Below are 20,613 nucleotides of genomic sequence, written 5' to 3'. Positions count from 1 at the left end.
AGCACGAAGTGTACACTGATGTTCTTTGTATGACAACATCAGCACAAAGGAGGAAGGAAGCGGGGACTGAAGCTATGTGGAAGGACGGCTTTATAAGCCATTAAAATCAAGTTAGTACTAACCTGAACCACACTGTTACATGGGGAGAGGATAAAGCCTGCGTAAGTGATCAATGCAAAGAAATAGAGCAAAACAATAGAATGGGAAAGACTAGAGATCTCTTCAAGAAAATCAGAGATAACAAGGGAATATTTCATGCAAAGATGGACACAATAAAGGACAGAAACAGTATGGACCTAACAGAAGCTGAAGATATTAAGAAGAGGTGGCAAGAACACACAGAAAAACTACACAAAAAAGATCTTAATGACATGGATAACCACAATGGTGTGATCACTCACCTAGAGCCAGATATCCTGGAGTGCGAAGTCAAGCGGGCCTTAGCAAGCATCACTATGAACAAAGCTAGTGGAAGTGATGAAATCCTAGCTGAGTTATTTCAAATCCTAAAAGATGATGCTGTGAAAGTGCTGCACTCAACATGCCAGCAAATTTGGAAAACTCAGCAGTGGCCACAGGACTGGAAAAGGCAAGTTTTCATTCCAATCTCAAAGAAAGGCAATGCCAAAGAATGTTCAGACTACCACACAATTGAACTCATCTCACACGGCTAGTAAAGTAATGCTCAAAATTCTCCAAGCCAGGCTTCAACAGTACATGAACCAAGAACTTCCAGATGTTCCAGCTGGATTTAGAAAAGGCACAGGCACCAGAGATCAAATTGCCAACATCCGTTGGATCATCGAAAGAGCAAGAGAATTTCAGAAAAACATCTCCTTCTGCTTTATTGACTGTGCCAAAGCCTTTGACTGTGTGGATTACAACAACTGTGGAAAATTCTTTAAGAGATGGGAACACCAGACCATGCTACCTGCCTCCTGAGACATCTGTATGCAGACCAAGAAGCAACGTTTAGACTCAGACATGGAAAAACAGACTAGTTCCAAACTGAGAAAGGAATATGACAAGGCTGTATACTGTCATCCTGCTTATTTAACTTGTATGAAGAGTACATCATTCGAAATGACAGGCTGGATGAAGCACAAGCTAGAATCAAGATTGCTGGGAGAAATATCAATAACCTCAGATATGCAGATGACACCACCCTTATGGCCGAAAGTGAAGAGGAACTAAAGAGCCTCTTGATGACAGTGAAAGAGGAGAGTGAGAAAGCTGGCTTAAAACTCAACATTCAAAAAATGAAAATCATGGCATCCAATCGCATCACTTCATAGCAAATAGATGGGGAAACAATGGAACCAGTGAGAGACTTTATTTTCTTGGGCTCCCAAATCACTACAGATGGTGAGTGCAGCCATGAAATTAAAAGATGCTTGTTCTTTGGAAGAAAATCTATGACCAACCTAGACAGTATATTAAAAAGCAGAGCCATTACTTTGCCAACAAAGGTCTGTGTAGTCAAAGCTATTGTTTTCCCATAATCATGCATGGATGTGACAGTTGGACTATAAAGAAATCTGAGAGTCAAAGAACTGATGCTTTTGAACTGTGGTACTGGAGAAGACTTTTGAGAGTCCTTTGGACTGCAAAAAGATGAAACCAGTCGATCCTAAAGGAAATCAGTCCTGCATATTCACTGAAAGGACTGATGCTGAAGCTCCAATACTTTGGCCACCTGATGCGAAGAAATGACTCACTCGAAAAGACCCTGATGCTAAGATTGAAGGCAGGAGGAGAAGGGGATGACAGAGGATGAGATGGTTGGATGGCATCAGCAACTCGATGGACATGAGTCTGAGCAAGCTCTGAGATGGTGATGGACAGGGAAGCCTGGTGTGCTGCAGGCTGTGGGGTCGCAAACAGTCCAACATGACTGAGCGACTGAACTGAACTGATACATATACACGTTAACATCAAGGAAATTAAAACGGAAGAAGGCAGTAATGGAGAACTAGAGGCACAGAAGAGACAAGACACAGAGAAAACAAACCGCAAGCAGTGACACGCGTGAACCCAGAACCCATTATTCCAGGGGAAAGAAATCCAACACAAAACGCCACATATCGTATGCTTCGATTTCAATACAATGTCCAGAAAAGGCAAATGTACAGAAACAGAATGTAGGCTGGTGGCTGTGAGGGGCGGGGAGAGGAGAGAGACTGCTAATGGGTGCGGGGTTTCTTCTCTGGTGACACAAATGTTTTGGAACAAGATTCAACTTTGTGAACAGACTGAAAACCACTGTACTGTATACTTCAAAAAGAGAGCCTTTTATGATCTCAACAAAGCTGCAATCTAAAACAAAACAAACCCACAGTAAAAATCATTGTGAGCAGTGAAGGTCACTTATGTGCAGACTTCCTTTCCTGGAAATAGGCTCATTAAAGAAGAAAAGGCTTGATGTGGCAGCTGCTGAGTCGCCAAAGCAAGTTCATGAAGGGGACTCCAACTTCCCCAGATTCATGCACAGCTGACTCTCAAAGATGGTGCTGAACCCTGACGTTCAACCTATACACATGCCACGAGGCATGCGGGATCTAGTTCCCTGACCAGGGACCAAACCTGTGCCCCCTGCACTGGTAGTGCAAAGTCTTAGCCACTGACCACCCGGGAAGTCCCACAGATGTTGTTTCAACAGTAAATACACAATCCGGGCTGGCTGAATCTGGGGATTCAGAGCAATGGCAGATACTGAGGAACCACACATACTAAGGCCAACTATAAGTGACATACAGGTTTCCGACTGTGTGGAGCATCAGCACCCCTACTCCCATGTTGCTTAAGGAACAACTACTTGACAATTACTAAGGAGAAAAGATAGGCTAACTAGTCACTTTAATATAAAAATGAACGAAAAAAGTTGCCGGAAAAACCCTCGGTTTCTAAAACAATGAAAATATGCTTTAATTCTGCATACCAATAATTTAGACTAAAATATTCTTTGCAGATGAGGAAAGATAACAATAAAATGGAACAGCGGCTCCTAACCCAGTACCTGTAACGGTGTGACTTGCTGCTCCAATGAGGCTTCTGGCTTACTCTCCAGCAGCTTCAGCTCCTCCTCCTGCTCAGCCTGGGGAGCTGAGCACTGGGCCTTGGGCTCCTGCTGAGTGGGAAGGAAGGTCAACCTGAGCCACGAGCACATACGTAGATATGTGGGAAGCTGCAGCTCACACTTATTCCACGTGTTTTCACTGTGACGATGCAAGGACCTCCCTACACACCACTGTTCCACATGCTGCCTTAGTAAACTGTTTTACAGATTGAACTCTGTTCAGCCTGCCGTGTGCTAAATGGTAAAGTCAATAGAAGAAGTTTTTAAGAAGTTATTTTCAGGTTTGTATAAAAATCCACAGAATTCTATGGGAAATGTGATATTATTTTAATCATCAAAAAATGGATACACCTGAAGAAGAAAAAATAAGCAGTACTGCCCAAAGAATACCAACGCAGTATTAAAAACAAATTCAACTGATAATTGAAGACATTCAAACTATATCAAAAACAACCACAGGTCTCTATTTTAAAAAATCCTACGAAGAGAGTATCCGCTTTGCCAGAAAAAGCAAGACTGCCTGAGCAACCAACAGTGATCATATGACAGGTAACTCCTGCTTTCCTTCCCCTGCTCACTAACATAAGGGCGATTTCTTCATGGGACACTTATCTCTAAAAAAAGGAAATCAGGCTTACGTGTTCAGAGAACTATTCTCACAACCAAACTCCAGAGGGAAGTAACCTGCAAAGTAACCCAATCTCATAGGCACTGGGTAAACAACTCTTCTGATGAGTGACACTGCTTCTCAAACAGGTGCAAGATATTTGTGGCCCAGATAAAACCTGTTCAGAGAGGAAGAACAGCACGTCCCTGCTATTTTGGTAACAATGACCGCAGCACCCAGGAGATGCCCAGCAAGGCTTCATGGAATATCTGTCTGCGAGGAAAGCCTGAGGGAACAGGGCTGCTGCTAAGTCACTTCCGTCGTGTCCGACTCTGTGCAACCCCATAGACGGAAGCCCACCAGGCGCCTCCATCCCTGGGATTCTCCAGGCAAGAACACTGGAGTGGGTTGCCATTTCCTTCTCCAATGCATGAAAGTAAAAAGTGAAAGTGAAGTCACTCAGTCATGTCCGACTCTTCGCGACCCCATGGACTGCAGCCTACCAGGCTCCTCCATCCATGGGATTTTCCAGGCAAGAGTACTGGAGTGGGGTGCCATTGCCTTCTCCAGAGGGAAGAGGGCAGAAGGTGGCAAATACTGCCTGCAAATATCCTCCCGGCCCAGGTGTAGACATGAACCTGAACTATTCTCCTGGCCCATGGGTAGACATGGACTATTCTCCTGTCCCAGATATAGGCGTGAACCTGAACTATTCTCCTGTCCCGTGTGTAGATCTGGACCTGAACTCTTCTCCCACCCCTGCATGTATTCCAATCTGAGCTGGATCTGTGATGAAATTAAGAGATCACTATTAATTCTGTAGGTCAGCATGGGGCACACTTCTGGTTTATTTGGGCGGCCTGATGCACTGAGACTGGCAGGTGCCACGTGGGCAGCCCACAAAGTTCCCTGGAGGGAAGGGTCATCAGCCAGTAAATGAACCTCTCAGCAGGTGCGAGGCCCGCCCAGCACCCCCTCCACACAAACTTCATGAAGGACCACCTGCACTGTGATGGAGAGAAGCTTCTGGAGGCCCAGCAGCTCTGTTGATGTCACCAGCACCCCTGTGGGGGCCAGAGTCTGATCCCTAGGTCATTCCTGAAGCCACCACTGCCCAGAAGGAGGTGCACTGCCCACCCACAGCCACCCTTCTGCGAGGGGCACCCCCTGCGGGGCCGCCTGTCTCTGCATCATAGTCACATGACCGTCCCTGAGACCCTGCAAGACTGCTTGGTGCTGCTGCCCAGGGGGCAGGACGCTGGCATGTGCCCTGCCCTCCTCCAGGGGCCACATCCACAGGTCACTGCACCCCACACGCCTCTGTCCCGCCCACCCTCACCCCTCACGCTTCCTATGAGCACATTTTACACTAATAAGATGAAGGCACGGTTTAAAACACACGGTCTTCCCGTGTAAGAGACACACACTTCTCTCTCTCAATGTTCTTTCAAAACTTCATTTTTTCTTCAAACCCTATAAACCGAGGGAATCCAGTTTAAATCCACGGGTTGGGAACAAAGCCCCTTCCCCAAGCATCCTTCTGCCTGGGAGGAACAGAAGCTGACAGCGGATGGCTCAGAAGCCGACCAGCCTGGGGGCACCTCAACCCAGGGGCACCTGCCCTGGGCCCCACCCAAGGACCACCCAGAGGCTCACGACCCCACAGGAACCTGCCCAGCCGTTCTGGAACTCACTCATGGTCTCGCCCACAGACCACACAGGACAGGCAGAGCCAACGTGTGAAGTGAAGCCCCACTCTCTTCACAGGTCAGGATGCCCTTTTCCTCCCATCCTTAGACAAGCTGAACCACAGCAGAGGACAAAACCCTCCTGGGAACATGCTCTCGTATGTAAGGCACGTCTCAGTCAGAAACGAAGGTCCTCCTGGCATCTGCGTTTCCACAAGGCTGAGGTATCCTGCTTTGTGACCTGGAATACCTGCCTGTGACGTGACAGAGCATGAAGTCACCAGAACAGACTGTTCTGCGGGCCGGGCATGCACACCTGCCAGGTCAGCGCAGAGCAACGTGTCCCCACGCTGACTTCAGCTTCTAACCAACTAAATACGTCCTGCCCACAACGCATGGGGTCAGGGGCCTGCAGACAAGGCAAGCCTGGTGTTGGCAGGGCCACGGGGCCGCCTCCAGAGAGCACCCACCATGGGGAAAATCGCTGCCAGACACAGACCGCCCCAGACATAGGACAAAGGGCTCTACCTCACAGAGACAACACCAGCCCCAAGGGGCACACCGAACCCACTGCAAGCTCATAGGAAACACCACACGTGGGCACCAGCTGCCCAAAGCCTTCACCAAGGAGCTGCGACCAAAGAATGCCGTAAAACTCACTGTTCTATACCTGCCTCACCAGGAAACCCATGGCTGGTAGGGGGTAGGGGGCAGGGGCACCAGACAGACACAGTGAGTGCAGCTGACACGAGCGGGTCCTAGGGAAGGGCAAAGTCCCTGTCCCCGCCCCCACCCACACACCTCACCTTGCGAGCCCCGGGCATCCAGAGGGCTTTCACGCCCTCCGGGGGCTCCACGCTCCCATCCCCTCTTAGGCTATTATCTGTGGACTGAGGCTCTTCAGCACATCGCAGCTCCAGCAGCTCTAGCACCCGAGTCAAGACCCCGTGGTGAGCCACGTCCTCCCTCTGCAGCCGCTCCTCCAGGTCCAGGCGCAGCAGCTCCAGGGCCCGCCGGTGCCTTCCCTGCACGGCCTGCAGCTCAGACAGGTACTGCAAGCGCAGAGCATCCAGGTGTGACCTGTGTCTGGCCTCCAACACACTGACTTCAGCAGCGTGCTTCCTCTGCGACTCGGCCTCACGTGCCTCTGCCAGGGCCCACCGCTCACGCTCGAACGAGGACCTCAGCGCGTCCACCTCAGCCTGGCGCCTGGTCTCCAGCTCCGTGGTCAGGGACAGGATATGTCGCTGGTGCCCCTCCTGGAGGAGCTGCAGCTCGTGGGCATGCTGCTCCTGGACCTCACGCAGCAAGGCATCTTGCTCTGCAGCCAGTTTCTCTGTGATTGCTCTACGTTCTTCCAAAAACCTGAGACAACAAGCCAAATGAACACAGAGTAGACACGTAGCCACAAGAGCACAGGAGGGGAGCCCGCTGCCAGGGGAGAGGCTGCCCCGCCCGGATCCCGCGTGCTCTCCCTCCTCCCTGGGCATCACCATCAGCCACGAGCCAACGGGGAAGAGCCCACGAAGCCAGAGAAGCTCAGGCCGGAGCCCAGCATCCCCAGTCATAAACTAGAGTGCAGGGCAGAGCCCCAGCCAGAAACCACAGATACCGCAAGAAGCAGGTCTGACCACCACTCAGCCAAGAGAAGACCTCAACAAGGAAGGGGTTGCATGCCCTACAGGAGCCCCCAGGGCTGCAGAGGGTTCAAAAGACTCAGAAACCAGCCTTCATGGGGTGACTCAGGGGCATGAACCAGTGGCACTGGCTGGGAACAGAGTCAGGAGGCACCCAGAGCCCCAGCAGGAAAAGGGGAGAATCTGCTCAGGTGCCATGACACATCAGGTGAATGACAAGAGCTGGGACATGACTCAGGTACCAACTGCCCACCAGCCACCATGACAGCCTCTCCACGATCAGCCCACGAGGAGGACACTGTCTCGTGAGCCTGCACATCGCACCTTTGCCATCCAGCTCACATGGTGGGTCAGGATTTGAACTCAACCCTCAGACCCCAGGCCCGGAGTTTGTGCACCTGCCTCGAGATGCAGGGAAGCGGCTGACACACAAGCAGCAGCTCCAACGATCCCAGTGCTCATCAACACCCCTGGGCACTATAAGCCCAGGTCTGCAAAAAGGCAGCAAACCAACACCATCCTAGGCCTACTTAAAAACTTCAGGGAAGTATGCACAAAAAAGCTGTTTATTTTTTTAATGAATTTTAAAAACACAAGAAAATTCATGAATGAATCACACAATCTTAGAATAAAAAGGCTGAAGTTCTGTTACTAAAAAACTAAAATGTGCAAAGAACACACGCTTGTCAAAGATGCACATGTGGCCACATGGCTCACGGGACACAAGCCCCACAGGAAGGATGGGGATGCCATTCCTGCCAAAGGCCTGCAGCCCTGAGAGCCACACACACCCTCCTGGGGGTCTGCCTCACCCTCCTGGAGACCTGCCTCACCCTTGGGGTACAGGGAGGGGACCTGACTTGCCTCACTGGCCGGGGGGTTGGGTGGTTTCAAACACAACCGGCTGCTACAGGGATGGCACCCACCTGCTCTGGGCCACCTTCAGCTGAAGGGCGCAGTCCTCTTTTAGGTGGAGCATGGCGAGCTCCTGGTCCTGGGCCCCTGCGGCCACGCCACAGCCCAGCTCCTGGCCACACTGGCTGCACTGCACAGACTCATCTCCGGTGAGTCCGAGCTCTAGCTGCCGCAGGCGGCCCTGCTGTTCCACCAGTGACCCCTCCAGGTCTAGGATCTGAGCTGCCTGCTGGTCCTGAAGTTGCCTCATTTCGGATTCTCGAAGCTCAAACCTGTTCATCATGGACCGCTTCTCAGATTCCACCTGTTCTCGCAGGTCAAGGAGCATCTTCGTCAGCCTCTCCTCAGCTCCTCTCCGCAGGTCCTCACTTGTAACTTTCCACTCGGCCTCTCGCTCCCTGAGTTCCTGTTTCATTTGCTCAATCCTCTCCTCAGCACTCTTCAGTTCTTTCTGGTGAGCTTCGACTAAATTCTGTTTCATCTGCAACCACACAATTTTTTTTAAGAAGGAAAAAATTAAATGAAAAGATCACTGGCCACAATGACCCAAATCCATCTCTGAAGACAAAGAAGCTCTGTCAGCTATTAATACAAGCACTAGTCCCACAATGCTGGGCTGGATGAAGCACAAGCTGGAATCAAGATTGGAGGTGGAAATATCAATAACCTCAGTTATGCAGATGACACCACCCTTATGGCAGAAAGCGAAGAGAAACTAAAGAGCCTCTTGATGAAGGTAAAAAAGGAGAGTGAAAAAGTTGGCTAAAAACTCAACTTTCAGAAAACTAAGATCATGGCATCTGGTCCCATCACTTCATGGCAAACAGATGGGGAAACAATGGAAACAATGACAGACTTTCTTTTCACAGGCTCCAAAGTCACTGCTGATGGTGAGCGTAGTCATGAAATTAAAAGACACTTGCTCCTTAGAAGAAAAGCTATGAGAAACCTAGACAGTGTATTAAAAAGCAGACACATTATTTTGCCAACAAAGGTCCATCTAGTCAAAGCTATGGTTTTTCCAGTGGTCATGTATGAATATGAGAGTTGGACCGTAAGAAAGCTGAGTGCCGAAGAATTAATGCTTTTGAAGTGTAGTGGTGGAGAAGACTCTTCAAAGTCCCTTGGACTGCAAGAAGATCAAACCAGTCAATCCTAGAGGAAATCAGTCCTGAATATTCACTGGAAGGACTGATGTTGAAGCTGAAGCTTTGGCCACCTGATGTGAAGAGCTGACTCTTTAGAGAAGACCTTGAAAGATTGAAGGCACGAGGAAAAGGGGAAAACAGAAGATGAGATGATTGCATGGCATCACCGACTCGATAGGCATAAGTCTAAGCAAGCTCCGGGAGACGGTGAAAGACAGAGAAGCCTGGCATGCTGCCGTCCATGGGGTCGCAAAGAGCTGGACACAACTAAGTGACTGAACAACACAGTCCCACAACATACATGAACAGAGCAACGGGAGTGTTTCTCATGCTGATGGGAATGGTGGAGACTAAAAGGCACAAATCTAAGACTATCTGCCTAAGTTAACCATGTCCATTGCCCGTCACCTGGCCCCAACTGTTAACTATAGGGCTGGCAGGTCTGGACATAGTCAAAGGCGGGGGCCTCCTCTGCAGTGCCAAGACCAGCACAGGGGCTCAGATATGAGAGGGACCTCCAATCAAGGGGGGGGGCAAACCCCCCCCAGCAGAACCACCACCAGCGGCACAGCTCACAGGCGAGCAGCAGACATAGGGACAAGCCTCTGGACTTGCACCACGAACAATCCAGGTTCTACGAGGGACCTGAGCAAGAGGCTGGTGAGCTGAAACCAACATTTTTAAAAGTGTTGTATGAAAAGGAACATGAACCAGAAAGCTGAACACACACAAATATCCTTATTTTCAAAACAGGATGGCTGAAAAATACTCCATTGTGTATATGTACCACAGCTTTCTTATCCATTCATCTGCAGATGGACATCTAGGTTGCTTCCATGTCCTCACTATTATAAACAGTGCTGCAATGAACACTGGAGTACATGTGTTTCTTTCAATTCTGGTTTCCTCGGTGTGTGTGCCCAGGAGTGCGATTGCTGGATCATATAGCAGTTCTATTTCCAGTTTTTTGAGGAATCTCCACACTGTTCTCCATAGTGGCTGTACTAGTTTGCATTCCCACCAACAGTGTAAGAGGGTTCCCTTTTCTCCACACCCTCTCCAGCATTTATTGCATGTAGACTTTTGGATTGCAGCCATTCTGACTGGTGTGAAACGGTATCAGGATGCTTGGGGCTGGTGCACGGGGATGACCTGGAGGGAGGATATGGGGAAGAGGGAGGTGGGAGGGGGTTCAAGAAAGGGAACACATGTACACCTGGGGCGGATTCGTGTCAATGTATGGCAAAACCAACCAATATATTAATGTAATTTGCCTCCAATAAAAAAAATTAAAAAAAAAAAAAAACAGGAAAGAAAGTAGGTCAGCATACTGATCAATCATTGAGAAGAAACAAAACAAAACCAGAAAGGTTTGTGAAATTGACCTCAACTAGTTATTCAAGTCATTAAACTTTAGGGCCTGCTCTTGGTGAAGGCTGAGAATCAGCTCTAATCAGAGGAAACTGCAGGCTCTGGATAAGATCCAGAAGATCCAGGGCTAGCAGTCCTGACATCCAGAGTAAAGAAATGCCCTGGGTGACCAACCCACCTGTGCCATGGACGTGCACCTGGAAATGCTCCTTGTTTGAACCAGAAGAGCCGGGAAGTGAGGGGGGAAGCACACCAGGACGGGGCAGGGGGTGCCGGAATCCAGCCCAGCTCTCAGGCTGGTGCCTGGTCACATATCAGCAGGTGGACAGAAGACACAGACCAGCCCAGAAGGCCTAAGGCACACCTTGGCCCGACAGGGAGGACATGGGGAGGCCACGGGCCTCTGCAGGGGTCGGGGCAGCCTCCTGGGACTGAGCCCATGACCCGTGGGGTTGGCACTAACTCCAGGTAGATCCAGTCAAAGGTAAAAAGAAAAATGGACGGAAGATGCTGCATCAAAGAAAACACACTGCACTGGTCAGAGAGCAGGTCGATTCCGGCACAAAGAAACATTACGAGAAAGGGGGCATTTCACTCATGATAAAGTGTAACTTCCCAAGAAGACGTAACGATCATAAACGTGCAGTTAACAGAACAACAAAACACAGCAAGTACTGCGAGAGCTAAGGGGAGGGAGGACTTACTCCACACTCCCCTCTCAACAGTTCACACAAGGAGATCAATCAGTGGCCCAGGAAGCACTCGACACCTGAGCGTAAAAAGCCAGCAAGCAGAGCCTGTCCTTCAGGGACCCCCTCTGAGGCTGCATGCCTTCACATTCCCGTTCTCACCCCCAGCGCGTGAGTAGGGGAACAACATGTGATCTGCTCGTGAAACCTGGCCTCGATGGAGAAGGACCTGGACAGTGTCACAGGGAGGAGGAGCGGGGCAGCTGCAGAACTGCCCAGATGGTCACCCTGAGCCTTGCAGAAGAAGCACTGAGACAGTCACCTCAACTCCACGTCTCCAGGCCTCAGTGAGGCCTCTAGTAATTTAGGGGAGGTGCCCAAGCTGTGGGCCGGGGTCTCATCACAGCATGTCCACAGCTACAAGTCTCCGTCAATGGAAAGAGCCTGGTGGCTGGAACAGCGCAGAAGACACAGTGGACAAGGCCTGAAGGTGGCCTCGCCACCCACCCTGGCACCCCTCTGAGGACCCAGTCAGTTCCCCTAAGCCCTGCAGGCTCTGTAAGAGTTAGAATTACACACTTGGGTCCGAGCTTAGGTGGCAGCCCATCCCCACCCAAGGGAGGCACCCAGCAAACACTGCTGCAGGCAGAGGGTGGAGCTGACCTCGGGGCTTGTGCTGACCTGGCCAGTTCACATGCGCCCCGGGGATGTGAGCATTGCTGCAAGGCAAGCCATTTCAACTTACTTTTTCCAAGTCCTCTTTCAGGCAGATTTCACGCTGCAACTTCTCCTGTAAATTTCTATTTTCTACTTTTAAGAGATCGATTTCTTCCTTGAGCTCCACTGGAAGAAGCAAAAGCTGAGCCTTGTGTGCGGCTTCCAGGCCCAAGTCTCCAGCCGGCACCTCTGTCTCCAACTCCAAGGCCGTGCTCTGTGCACACAGGAGGGGCTCCTGGGAAAGCTCTGTGGGGACCAGGGGGCAGAATAATCAGGCTGACCCTCCAACATATAGGACACTGAGCTTCAGATGCCCCAGACAACTGCACACAGACCCTGAAACCCTGTGGGAGCACGGTACCAGAAGGGGACACAACACACCCATCTGCAGCCCGGTGGGCACTGCCGTCGGCACTGCGCACCAGAAGCAGACGAGCAGACCCATCCCGAGCTGTCCACACCCACTGCTGCCCCTCTGGTCTGGGTACTGAGGAATTGGTCCCCCAGAGCTGCTCTGGCCAGGGCTCATCACTGTCCCGGGCTGGAGGAAGAGATACGGGGCGCAACCCAGGGGACTGGAAGACGCTGAGCAGCAGCCATGGGACACCACTCACGTGGGAAGGAGAACGGGAAGGACTGGGCACCAGCAGGCATGACCCCGCTCTCTGGGCCACGTGCGAGCCTTCCACCGGCCCACACAGCTCCAGGGGACCCCTGTCCGGACCCTAAGCCGCAGGTCCTCAAGGCGGGACACACAGACTTGCCTCCTCAGCTTGATGCGGGGCCCATCCTCTGCTGGGCTCCGTGTCCAGGGCCAGCCGTGCATCCGCTCTCCTGGGCCCCAGGCCATGCCCGGGATGACCACAGCTTCTCCATCCCCATGACCACCAGGGACCCCATGCTGCTGCCCGGGCAGACCCTCTCCTGACACAGGAGGCCTGCTCCTCAATCCCGGGGAAGGGCCTCCGGTGCCCCCGCTACAGAGTCAACAGCCAGCGCGCGTAGTGCCGGCGGCTCTCGTGGGATGTGTTCACAGCCCAGAACACCCCTGAAGGCTGGCCGCCACAGCAGCACTTAAGAACATACCTTGGCCGGGCTCCTCCGAAGGCCCTGAGGGCAGCTCTCCTTCCAACACTTCCTGCTGGGCATCCCGGGAGGACGTCCCCGCTGCTAGTTGGCACTGGGGATTGTCTTCTAAACGTGTGCGCAAACCCAGGCTCTCCTTTGGGGAAATCACAGAGGAAACCTGTAAAGAGCTTCTCAGCCTGTTTCCCTGACCCTGCCTCCCACAGAGCCCCCATGGAACCCCTTTCCCCAACCTCACACACCCACACTACCTACTGCCACCACGTCTCACTCCCAGAAGGGAGGCAGGCATATCCACTGGAATCAGCTGTGGGCTTGGGGCCTCCCCGTACCCCACACCCACTGGAACCCAGGGCCCACCTTCCACATCGCAGGGTCAGACCTACTGGACCAGCCATATGGCCAAGGTCCTAAGCTGAAGGGTCCCACTCCGCCCCAGGATCTCCTCACTCCCTGCTCCACGCTTCCCATCAAGAGCCCATGCTGGGCCGCTCCTCTCAATGACACTCCTGGACACAGAGTCCCGAGTGTCCTCATGCGAGGATGGGAGGGAGGGCAAAGGGGCCCGAGGCTGGGTCAGCCCTTCCTGCTCCCTCCAAGAGGCAACCTGTCACCCATCTCCCTCAGAATCAACAGAGGGTCCCGTCAGCCTAAACATCCAGCTCTCAACAAGCTCCAATCATCCTTTAATCAAGACTGAAGTCTTCGTATGGTCACTGGAGAAAACAATTTGACTGATGGGCGGAATCAAGTGCCCTCCTCACTCAGCTCACAGTGGGTCAGGCTTCTGAGTGGAAGAGCAGACCCAGCAAGTCAGGTGAGAGCAACTCACCATTCAGGGAAAGAGAAGGGGCCAGACATCACCCCTGCTGAGCAACAGCCAGTTCCAGACGATAAAACACAGAAGAGTAGGGGCAAGGAGCTGAAAGCAAGGGCTGCCAGCTTTGAAGAAACAGGCAGAAACACGGCAGCAACACCCAAACATGTAAAAAGACATCCTGGCTCAGTGACAACCCAGGAGTCGCAGCCAGAGATGTACTGGCCAGGGTCAGCATTGGCCAGAGGGATGTGAGGGGTCCCACACCCAGCAAGGGGGAGTTCCACCAGGCACCCTCAGTCCACATGACATGGCAACATGTCAGATACACACCAGGCACAGGCATCCACCATGCACACAAGCCCACACACAGGACTTCTGCTCAAACACACAGACACTCCATGTTTTTACATTCCCTCAGATGATGAGATACAATTTATAAACCTACGAGGAGAAGAAACAGGGACAGAGGTGATCAGTGAGCCAGCGGTGAGCCACTGCTGGAGAGCGCAGGCGCACAGAAGGCTCGGAGGAGCACGCGTGAGCTGCCCACACACCCAGGAGGCCAGGCAGGGGGCACAGAGGTAACTGCAAGACCTCCAGGGGCTACAGATCACGGAGGCTGGCAAGGGGTGGGGACCCCACTGTGTGCCTCACCTCACGGAGACCAGCAGGAGACTGGTAGAGACCAATGGCCCTGGGTGAGAAGGCTGCCCCCACCCCAGGTGGAGCCCCCCACCGCAGTCGGACAGCCCCCAAGACCCCACAGTGCTTCAGGCCTCCTGGGACGGCACAGCCTCAGGGCACCAACCAATGCACAGACCACCATCGCCCCACATAACACAGAGACCCAGATGGATGGAGACAGAGCAGAAACCCCTCAGCACTAACAGTCACCTTCAGAGAAGAGACCAAGAGGGCTCCACCCGACACTGAGCAGAGAACGCAGACGGGACACAGAGCAAAAAGGCAAAGCCCCTAGAAACTAACAGTGACTGGCACTTCCCTGGGGGCCCAGAAGTTTCAGATGCAGGGGGCATGGGTCCAATCCCTGGTCAGGGAACTCAGATCCCACGTGTCGTGTTGCGTGGCCAAAAAATGCCAACATAAGAAAACTTTTAAATGATAATGAAGATAAGAAATCCAACTTCAGAATTAGAGATGCGAAGATCTCCTACCCCCAAAGACACCTAAACAAATATAAGAGAAATGAGGACTGAAGGACACCAGCAGTTTCACGCGGGAGGCCCACTTGCTCACGGGAGTCTCAGTAAACGAAGTGCACTGAAGAACAGTCGTCCAAACAGCTGAGCAGCAGCTCAAGACATCCATCCTGCTTCTCTCACCGTGCACTGAACCCAGGGACACTAAGGCGTGACCGTGGAAGCTGGAAGAAAACTCGAGGAGTCGTAGGAACTACAGACACATTTATTATCTCCTGACTGGCACAGCAGCAGTGGCAGCAGATACACTGTATTCTCCCATGGCTGACCCAGCCGACACAGCCGTAATGCAGCCTCAAGGGCTTTTCAGGTGGAGCTTATTTATGCTTACGGAGCAAAAGTAGCCCATGGCCAAGCAGGTTCATCGAGATGCACAGTGCTTTAAGTGATCTCAGCTGTTATATAAACATGTATTTACACAACACGGGGTGAGAGCAAGAGGCCGCGGGCCGAGAGTGCCTGACCACGCCATCCTGGCTGATCTGCTCTTTCCCTACAGCGTCCCAGACTGAAGAGTGTCAAGGCCCTACCTTTTCCTAGGACGAAAAACGGACCCAGACCCAGACCACGTGCCATCACAGGACTCTGAGGAACATGGGGGGCTGAGAGCTGCCGGAGGCTCCTGGGTTGAAACAGCGTGGGTTGCCATTTCCGTCTCCAGGGGATCTTTCCCACCCAGGAATCGAAACCCGGTCCCCTGCATTGCAGGCAGATTCTTTACTGACTGGGGTATGAGGGAATCAATCCCTGATGAAGGTTGGGGTGTGTGTGGCTTTCTGAATTAGTGTTTTTGTTTTCTTTGGATAAATACTCAGGAGTGGAACTGCTGTATCTATTTTTAATTTTTTGAGGAACCTCCTTCAAGTCAGGCTGACAGCACAGCCTTGCCCAGCGCTGGGGCTGGGAGGACAAAGAAGCCACTCAACCCCTGGAGCTCTTCATCCAAACAGGTGCCACAAGGCTTCCAGCATCGCAGAGAGCCCCGTGAGCCACACTGCCAGAGGGCAGGGAGGCCACTGGAACACGCCCAGCATGCACGCACCCGCGCAGGTCACCAGCACGCGTGAGGCAGGCAGCCAGGGAGCTCATGGAGACTGTGGAACCTGGGCAGAACCCAAGCTGCCCTCCACCCGCCTGCAAGTCGTGCTCTGAACCAGCCAGGCAGTTGTTTTAAACAAGCAGTCAGCCTGTGGGGATGCCAGAGACACAAGAGCAAGCCTCCTTCTACTTGTCAGTGTCACAGAAGAAAGCTGTGAAAAGGATGGAAATCCAGGCTTGAGAACATAAAGACAGCCCATCTGCCGACTAAAGATTAATGAAACACAGCTTTCTCGTGATTCAGAGATGCTCACATACCTCAACAGCACACACACACACACAAACTATTAAAAAGCAGGCAGAGACCTGCAAACATTTCTGCAGACATTTCTCCAAAGAAGACACCCAGACGGCCAACAGTTACATGAAAAGACACTCCACATTACGAATCATCAGAGAAATACAGATCAAAACCACAGTGAGGTATCAGCTCACACCTGTTAGAGCAGCTGCTGCTAAAAAAACAAATAAGAAATGTCATCAAGGGTGTGGAGGAACGGGAGCGCTTGTGCACTGCTGGTGGGAAAGGAAACTGGTGTAGCCACCGGGGAAGACAGGAAGGAGGCTCCTCAGAAAATCAAAAATAGATACAGCAGTTCCACCCCTGAGTATCTACCCAAAGAAAACAAAACACAAATTCAAAAAGCCACACACCCCAACATTCATCAGGGATCCCCTCATACCTCAGTCAGTAAAGAATCTGCCTGCAATGCAGGAGACCTTGGTTTCGATTCCTAGGTGGGAAAGATCCCGTGGAGAGGGAAATGGCAACCCATGCCTGGAGAATCCCACGGACAGAGAAGCCTGGTGGGCTACAGTCCATGAGGCCACAAGAGTTAGACATGACTTAGCGACTAAACCACCACCGCCACCATTCATAGCAGCACTATTTACAACAGTCACGACGTGGAAGCAGCCTCAGTGTCCATTTGCAGACAGACAAATGAAGATGTGGCACCTACACAGACACAGGAGATACTACTCGGCCACAGAACAGAAGAGCCTACCACCTGGGACAACACGGCCGCTCCCTGAGAGTGTTACGCCAAGTGGGATCAGTCAGACGGAGAGAGAAGTGCTGCATAGTCTCACTTCCGTGTGGAATCTAAAACCCACCTCCGGGAGAAGAGACTGCGGGTTGCCAGAGGCGGTAGAGGGGTTGTGGGTGAAGTGGGTGAAGGGGTCAAACTTCTAGTCAGATGACAAGAGTCCCAGGGTGCCTGCACAGCACAGGGTACAGTCAGCAAGGCTGCACTGTCTGTCTACAGGCACTGAGAGGGACCTTACACGTTCTCATCGGGGTACAGTCAACAATGCCGTACCGTCTGTCTACAGGTGCTAAGAAAGGAGATCTTACACGTTCTCATCGGGTACAGTCAACAATGCCATACCGTCTGTCTACAGGTGCTAAGAAAGGAGATCTTACACGTTCTCATCAGGGTACAGTCAACAACGGCATACAGTCTGTCTACAGGTGCTAAGAAAGGAGACCTTACACGTTCTCATCGGGGTACAGTCAACAACGCCGTACCGTCTGTCTACAGGTGCTAAGAAAGGAGACCTTACACGTTCTCATCGGGGTACAGTCAACAACGCCGTACCGTCTGTCTACAGGTGCTAAGAAAGGAGACCTTACACGTTCTCATCGGGGTACAGTCAACAACGCCGTACTGTCTGTCTACAGGTGCTAAGAAAGGAGATCTTACACGTTCTCATCGGGGTACAGTCAACAATGCCGTACCGTCTGTCTACAGGCACTGAGCAAGGGATTTTACAAGTTCTCATTGAAAGAAAAACACTGTGGAGGTGCAGGTTCACCAGACTGACGAAGGAGACCCATCACATCACACCCAGGCATTCGGTCATCACAACAACACTGGATACTCAGGTCCCGTCAGTCACACCTCAAGACAACAAAGCTGGCCCATCACCTCAAGCTGCTCCCGCTGAAGGCTGAGTCCATCAAGATGGTCTCTTTCTTCTTCTTCCAAACAGGCTCTGCATGGATTCAGAGAGAAGCTGTGCTGTAAGAGCCTGACATGGCACCTTGCCACTGAATCCCACTGTCCCTGGGACCCTATTTCTGTGCCAATCTGCAGGGCCATGCCCACCCACTTTGGCCAGATGTCACCAACCATACCCACATGCAGGTCAGACCAGCACCAGCTTCAACATCATGAGGCCAAGACCCAAACATCAATGTGTTCTCCTGGGCTGGGCTGGGCTAGGCTGGAAGCCACTCACCTGGTTCCCATGGCCTCCAGCAGGGAGTCATCCCTTCCCTCCTGCAGCCGCTGCTGCAACAGGGTCAGGTCCTCCTGGTAGCTCTGCTCAGCCTCCCCCAGCTTCTCTTCAAAATAGAGCCTCAGCTGCTCCAGTTCGGACTCGTGCCGGCTCCTCTCCTGCTGCTGCTGCTGCTCCAAGTCTCTCTTCAGGAGCTCCAGCTCCTCCACGTGAGACGCCCGGGCCAGGAGCTGCTCGCGCAACTCTTTATGGGTGGACACAAGTGAGCATCTCAGACACGGCACTCAGGGAAATGAGACACTGAAGACCCCAAAGTGCAGGGCCAGCGCCGAAGGGTAAAGCGGGGGCCCCATCCCACCCCAGAACCTGTGAATGGACAAAGGCCCCCAGGGCTACGAGCACAGGGCCTGGAGCAGGAAGACCACTGGGGAGACCACCTTGGCGGCCTCAGCAAACCCCAGTGCCCCTCGAGGGCAGAGGGCTTTCTCAGGCTGGCTCCCCAAGCCACAGGTACTCTGAAGACAGAGGAGGGGCCGCCTCTGGGCCACCAGCCAGAAGGAGATGGGACCTCGGTCCCACAGCACTGAATTCTGTCAACGGGAAGTCAGGTCATGGCAGAGCCCAGCACCTTGACCTCAGCCGTGGGTGACCCTGGGCAGAAACAGCCACGCCAGCTCAGATTCCCAAGCTAATAAACGTGGGGGGTTTCAAGCTGCTGAGATGGTGGTATTTTGTTTACAGCAACAGAACAGTAATACAGACCATAAACAACGGTCACCACCACCACTACTCTGATTAAGAGGTGCTGCCAGCTGGCCCACCACAGCCTGCGACCAGCTTTCAAACAACGGGGAAGGAGACGGTCACTGTCCCAAATCTGCTGCTAAGTCACTTCAGTCGTCTCCGACTCTGTGTGACCCCACAGACAGAAGCCCACCAGGCTCCCCCGTCCCTGGGATTCTCCAGGCAAGAACACTGGAGTGGGTTGCCACTTCCTTCTCCAAATCTGCCAGCTTTCAAATAACGGGGAAGGAGGCGGGTCACTGTCCCAAATCTGCGTCCCCCATGAGGGCCGTAACCACACAGGGGAGGGCGCAGAGGCAGCACACAGGCTGTAACCCATGCGTGAAAGCAGATCTGAAGCCCACCCTCAGGTCAGTCCACCAGCTCTGCCTGGAGCCGTCCTCTCCCAGGGACCACCAGGGCAGGAACGGGGCCCGGCTGGAGCCTAGGCATGCCCACAGCCATCAGGGGTGATCTTGGGTCCTTTCTCCTAACTCTGTCCTTTGTTCCCAACAACACAACAGGGGAGACTCTACTGTTTGAGGCCTGTGTGAAGAGCAGCAGACAAGCCCACGCCTCGTGGCCCTGTGCTCCTGACTGGGGTCTTGTGCCCTCAGTATACTTGGCATCACCCTCCAAAATCAGAGCTTAGAGCCACAGGAGCCTGACAACACTTTCCACAGGTGAGCTTGCAGGCCCAAGAGGTGATATGCAGCAAGGCACACCCGTGACCCAAGTTCCCTCATGAGAACAGCGTTTCCATGGTGCTTAACCAAGCCCCAGCAGGAGCCCAGTCTCACGTGTGAATGGTGCGCGTCAACATGAGGGAGGACACAGGCTTCCAGAATCATCGCCAGCTCACCTATGGTGAAGCACAAGGGCTGCCACAGCCCCTCACAGTGACGCCACAGATCTCAAAACACACACAGGTTTACAAGACCACTTTTTTGGGCCTGCAAAACTGTTAGGTTCTAGTTTGGGGTTTCAGCAGTTCAAACTGCAGCTTTCCCTTCCGGGGACCTGGCCTGGGAACACAAGGTGCTCACCACTCAGCTCCTGCCTGCTGGACCTCGCGGACTCAAGCTGGGACCCCAGGCGCTGGATCTCCTCCCGGGACCGAGCCTGCAGCTCCTCATAGGATGCGCGCAGCCTCTCCAGCTGGAAGAGCAGGCACAGTGTGGGCGCCGGGCTGCGGCCCTGGCACCAGGTGAGAACACGCAGCTGCCTCGGCCCAAGCCCACCCCACCCTGCAATCGGCAGCCCCGAGACCATCCAGAGGAATCCATGGCGGCCATGGTCTCATATGTGGATGCCTCTCAGGCTGTGGCTGCGTCCCCTGCAGAAACCTGCCCCCGCTTTGTCAGGCAGGGTGGAGGGGCCCCCTTCACTTCCCCATCTGTGACCTTGGTCCCTTACCCCCATGCAGCCTGTTTGGTTCTCTCCAAGTTGCCTGGTCAACCTCCCTGGGAAGCATCTCCTCTTCCAGGTTAAACAGAACTGGCACACTGAGTGTG

The 20,613-nt window shown here is 52.8% G+C and overlaps 1 protein-coding gene across 5 annotated transcripts in view; it reads right to left on the bottom strand.

The window, feature by feature from the left end:
• Nucleotides 1–20,613, bottom strand: part of PCNT (pericentrin) — a 108,777-nt gene that overhangs the window by 70,721 nt on the left and 17,443 nt on the right. For all 5 annotated transcript variants that reach the window (XM_055415715.2, XM_055415751.2, XM_055415776.2 and 2 more), the window contains exons 8-15: nt 20,146–20,257; nt 18,317–18,560; nt 18,004–18,070; nt 12,935–13,070; nt 11,877–12,094; nt 7,935–8,404; nt 6,178–6,736; nt 3,017–3,127 (exon numbers count right to left, since the gene is read on the bottom strand). In XM_055415715.2, coding sequence (XP_055271690.2) covers nt 3,017–3,127; nt 6,178–6,736; nt 7,935–8,404; nt 11,877–12,094; nt 12,935–13,070; nt 18,004–18,070; nt 18,317–18,560; nt 20,146–20,257 — 1,917 coding nt within the window. The remainder of the gene's footprint in view (nt 1–3,016; nt 3,128–6,177; nt 6,737–7,934; nt 8,405–11,876; nt 12,095–12,934; nt 13,071–18,003; nt 18,071–18,316; nt 18,561–20,145; nt 20,258–20,613) is intronic.

The sequence above is a fragment of the Moschus berezovskii genome, chromosome 1, assembly GCF_049115385.1.
Source record: "Moschus berezovskii isolate FMDL1 chromosome 1, NW_MosBer_1.0, whole genome shotgun sequence".
Lineage (NCBI taxonomy): Eukaryota > Metazoa > Chordata > Mammalia > Artiodactyla > Moschidae > Moschus > Moschus berezovskii.
The sequence above is the reverse complement of the archived record's forward strand: the minus strand, read 5'-3'. Positions and strand labels throughout refer to the sequence as shown.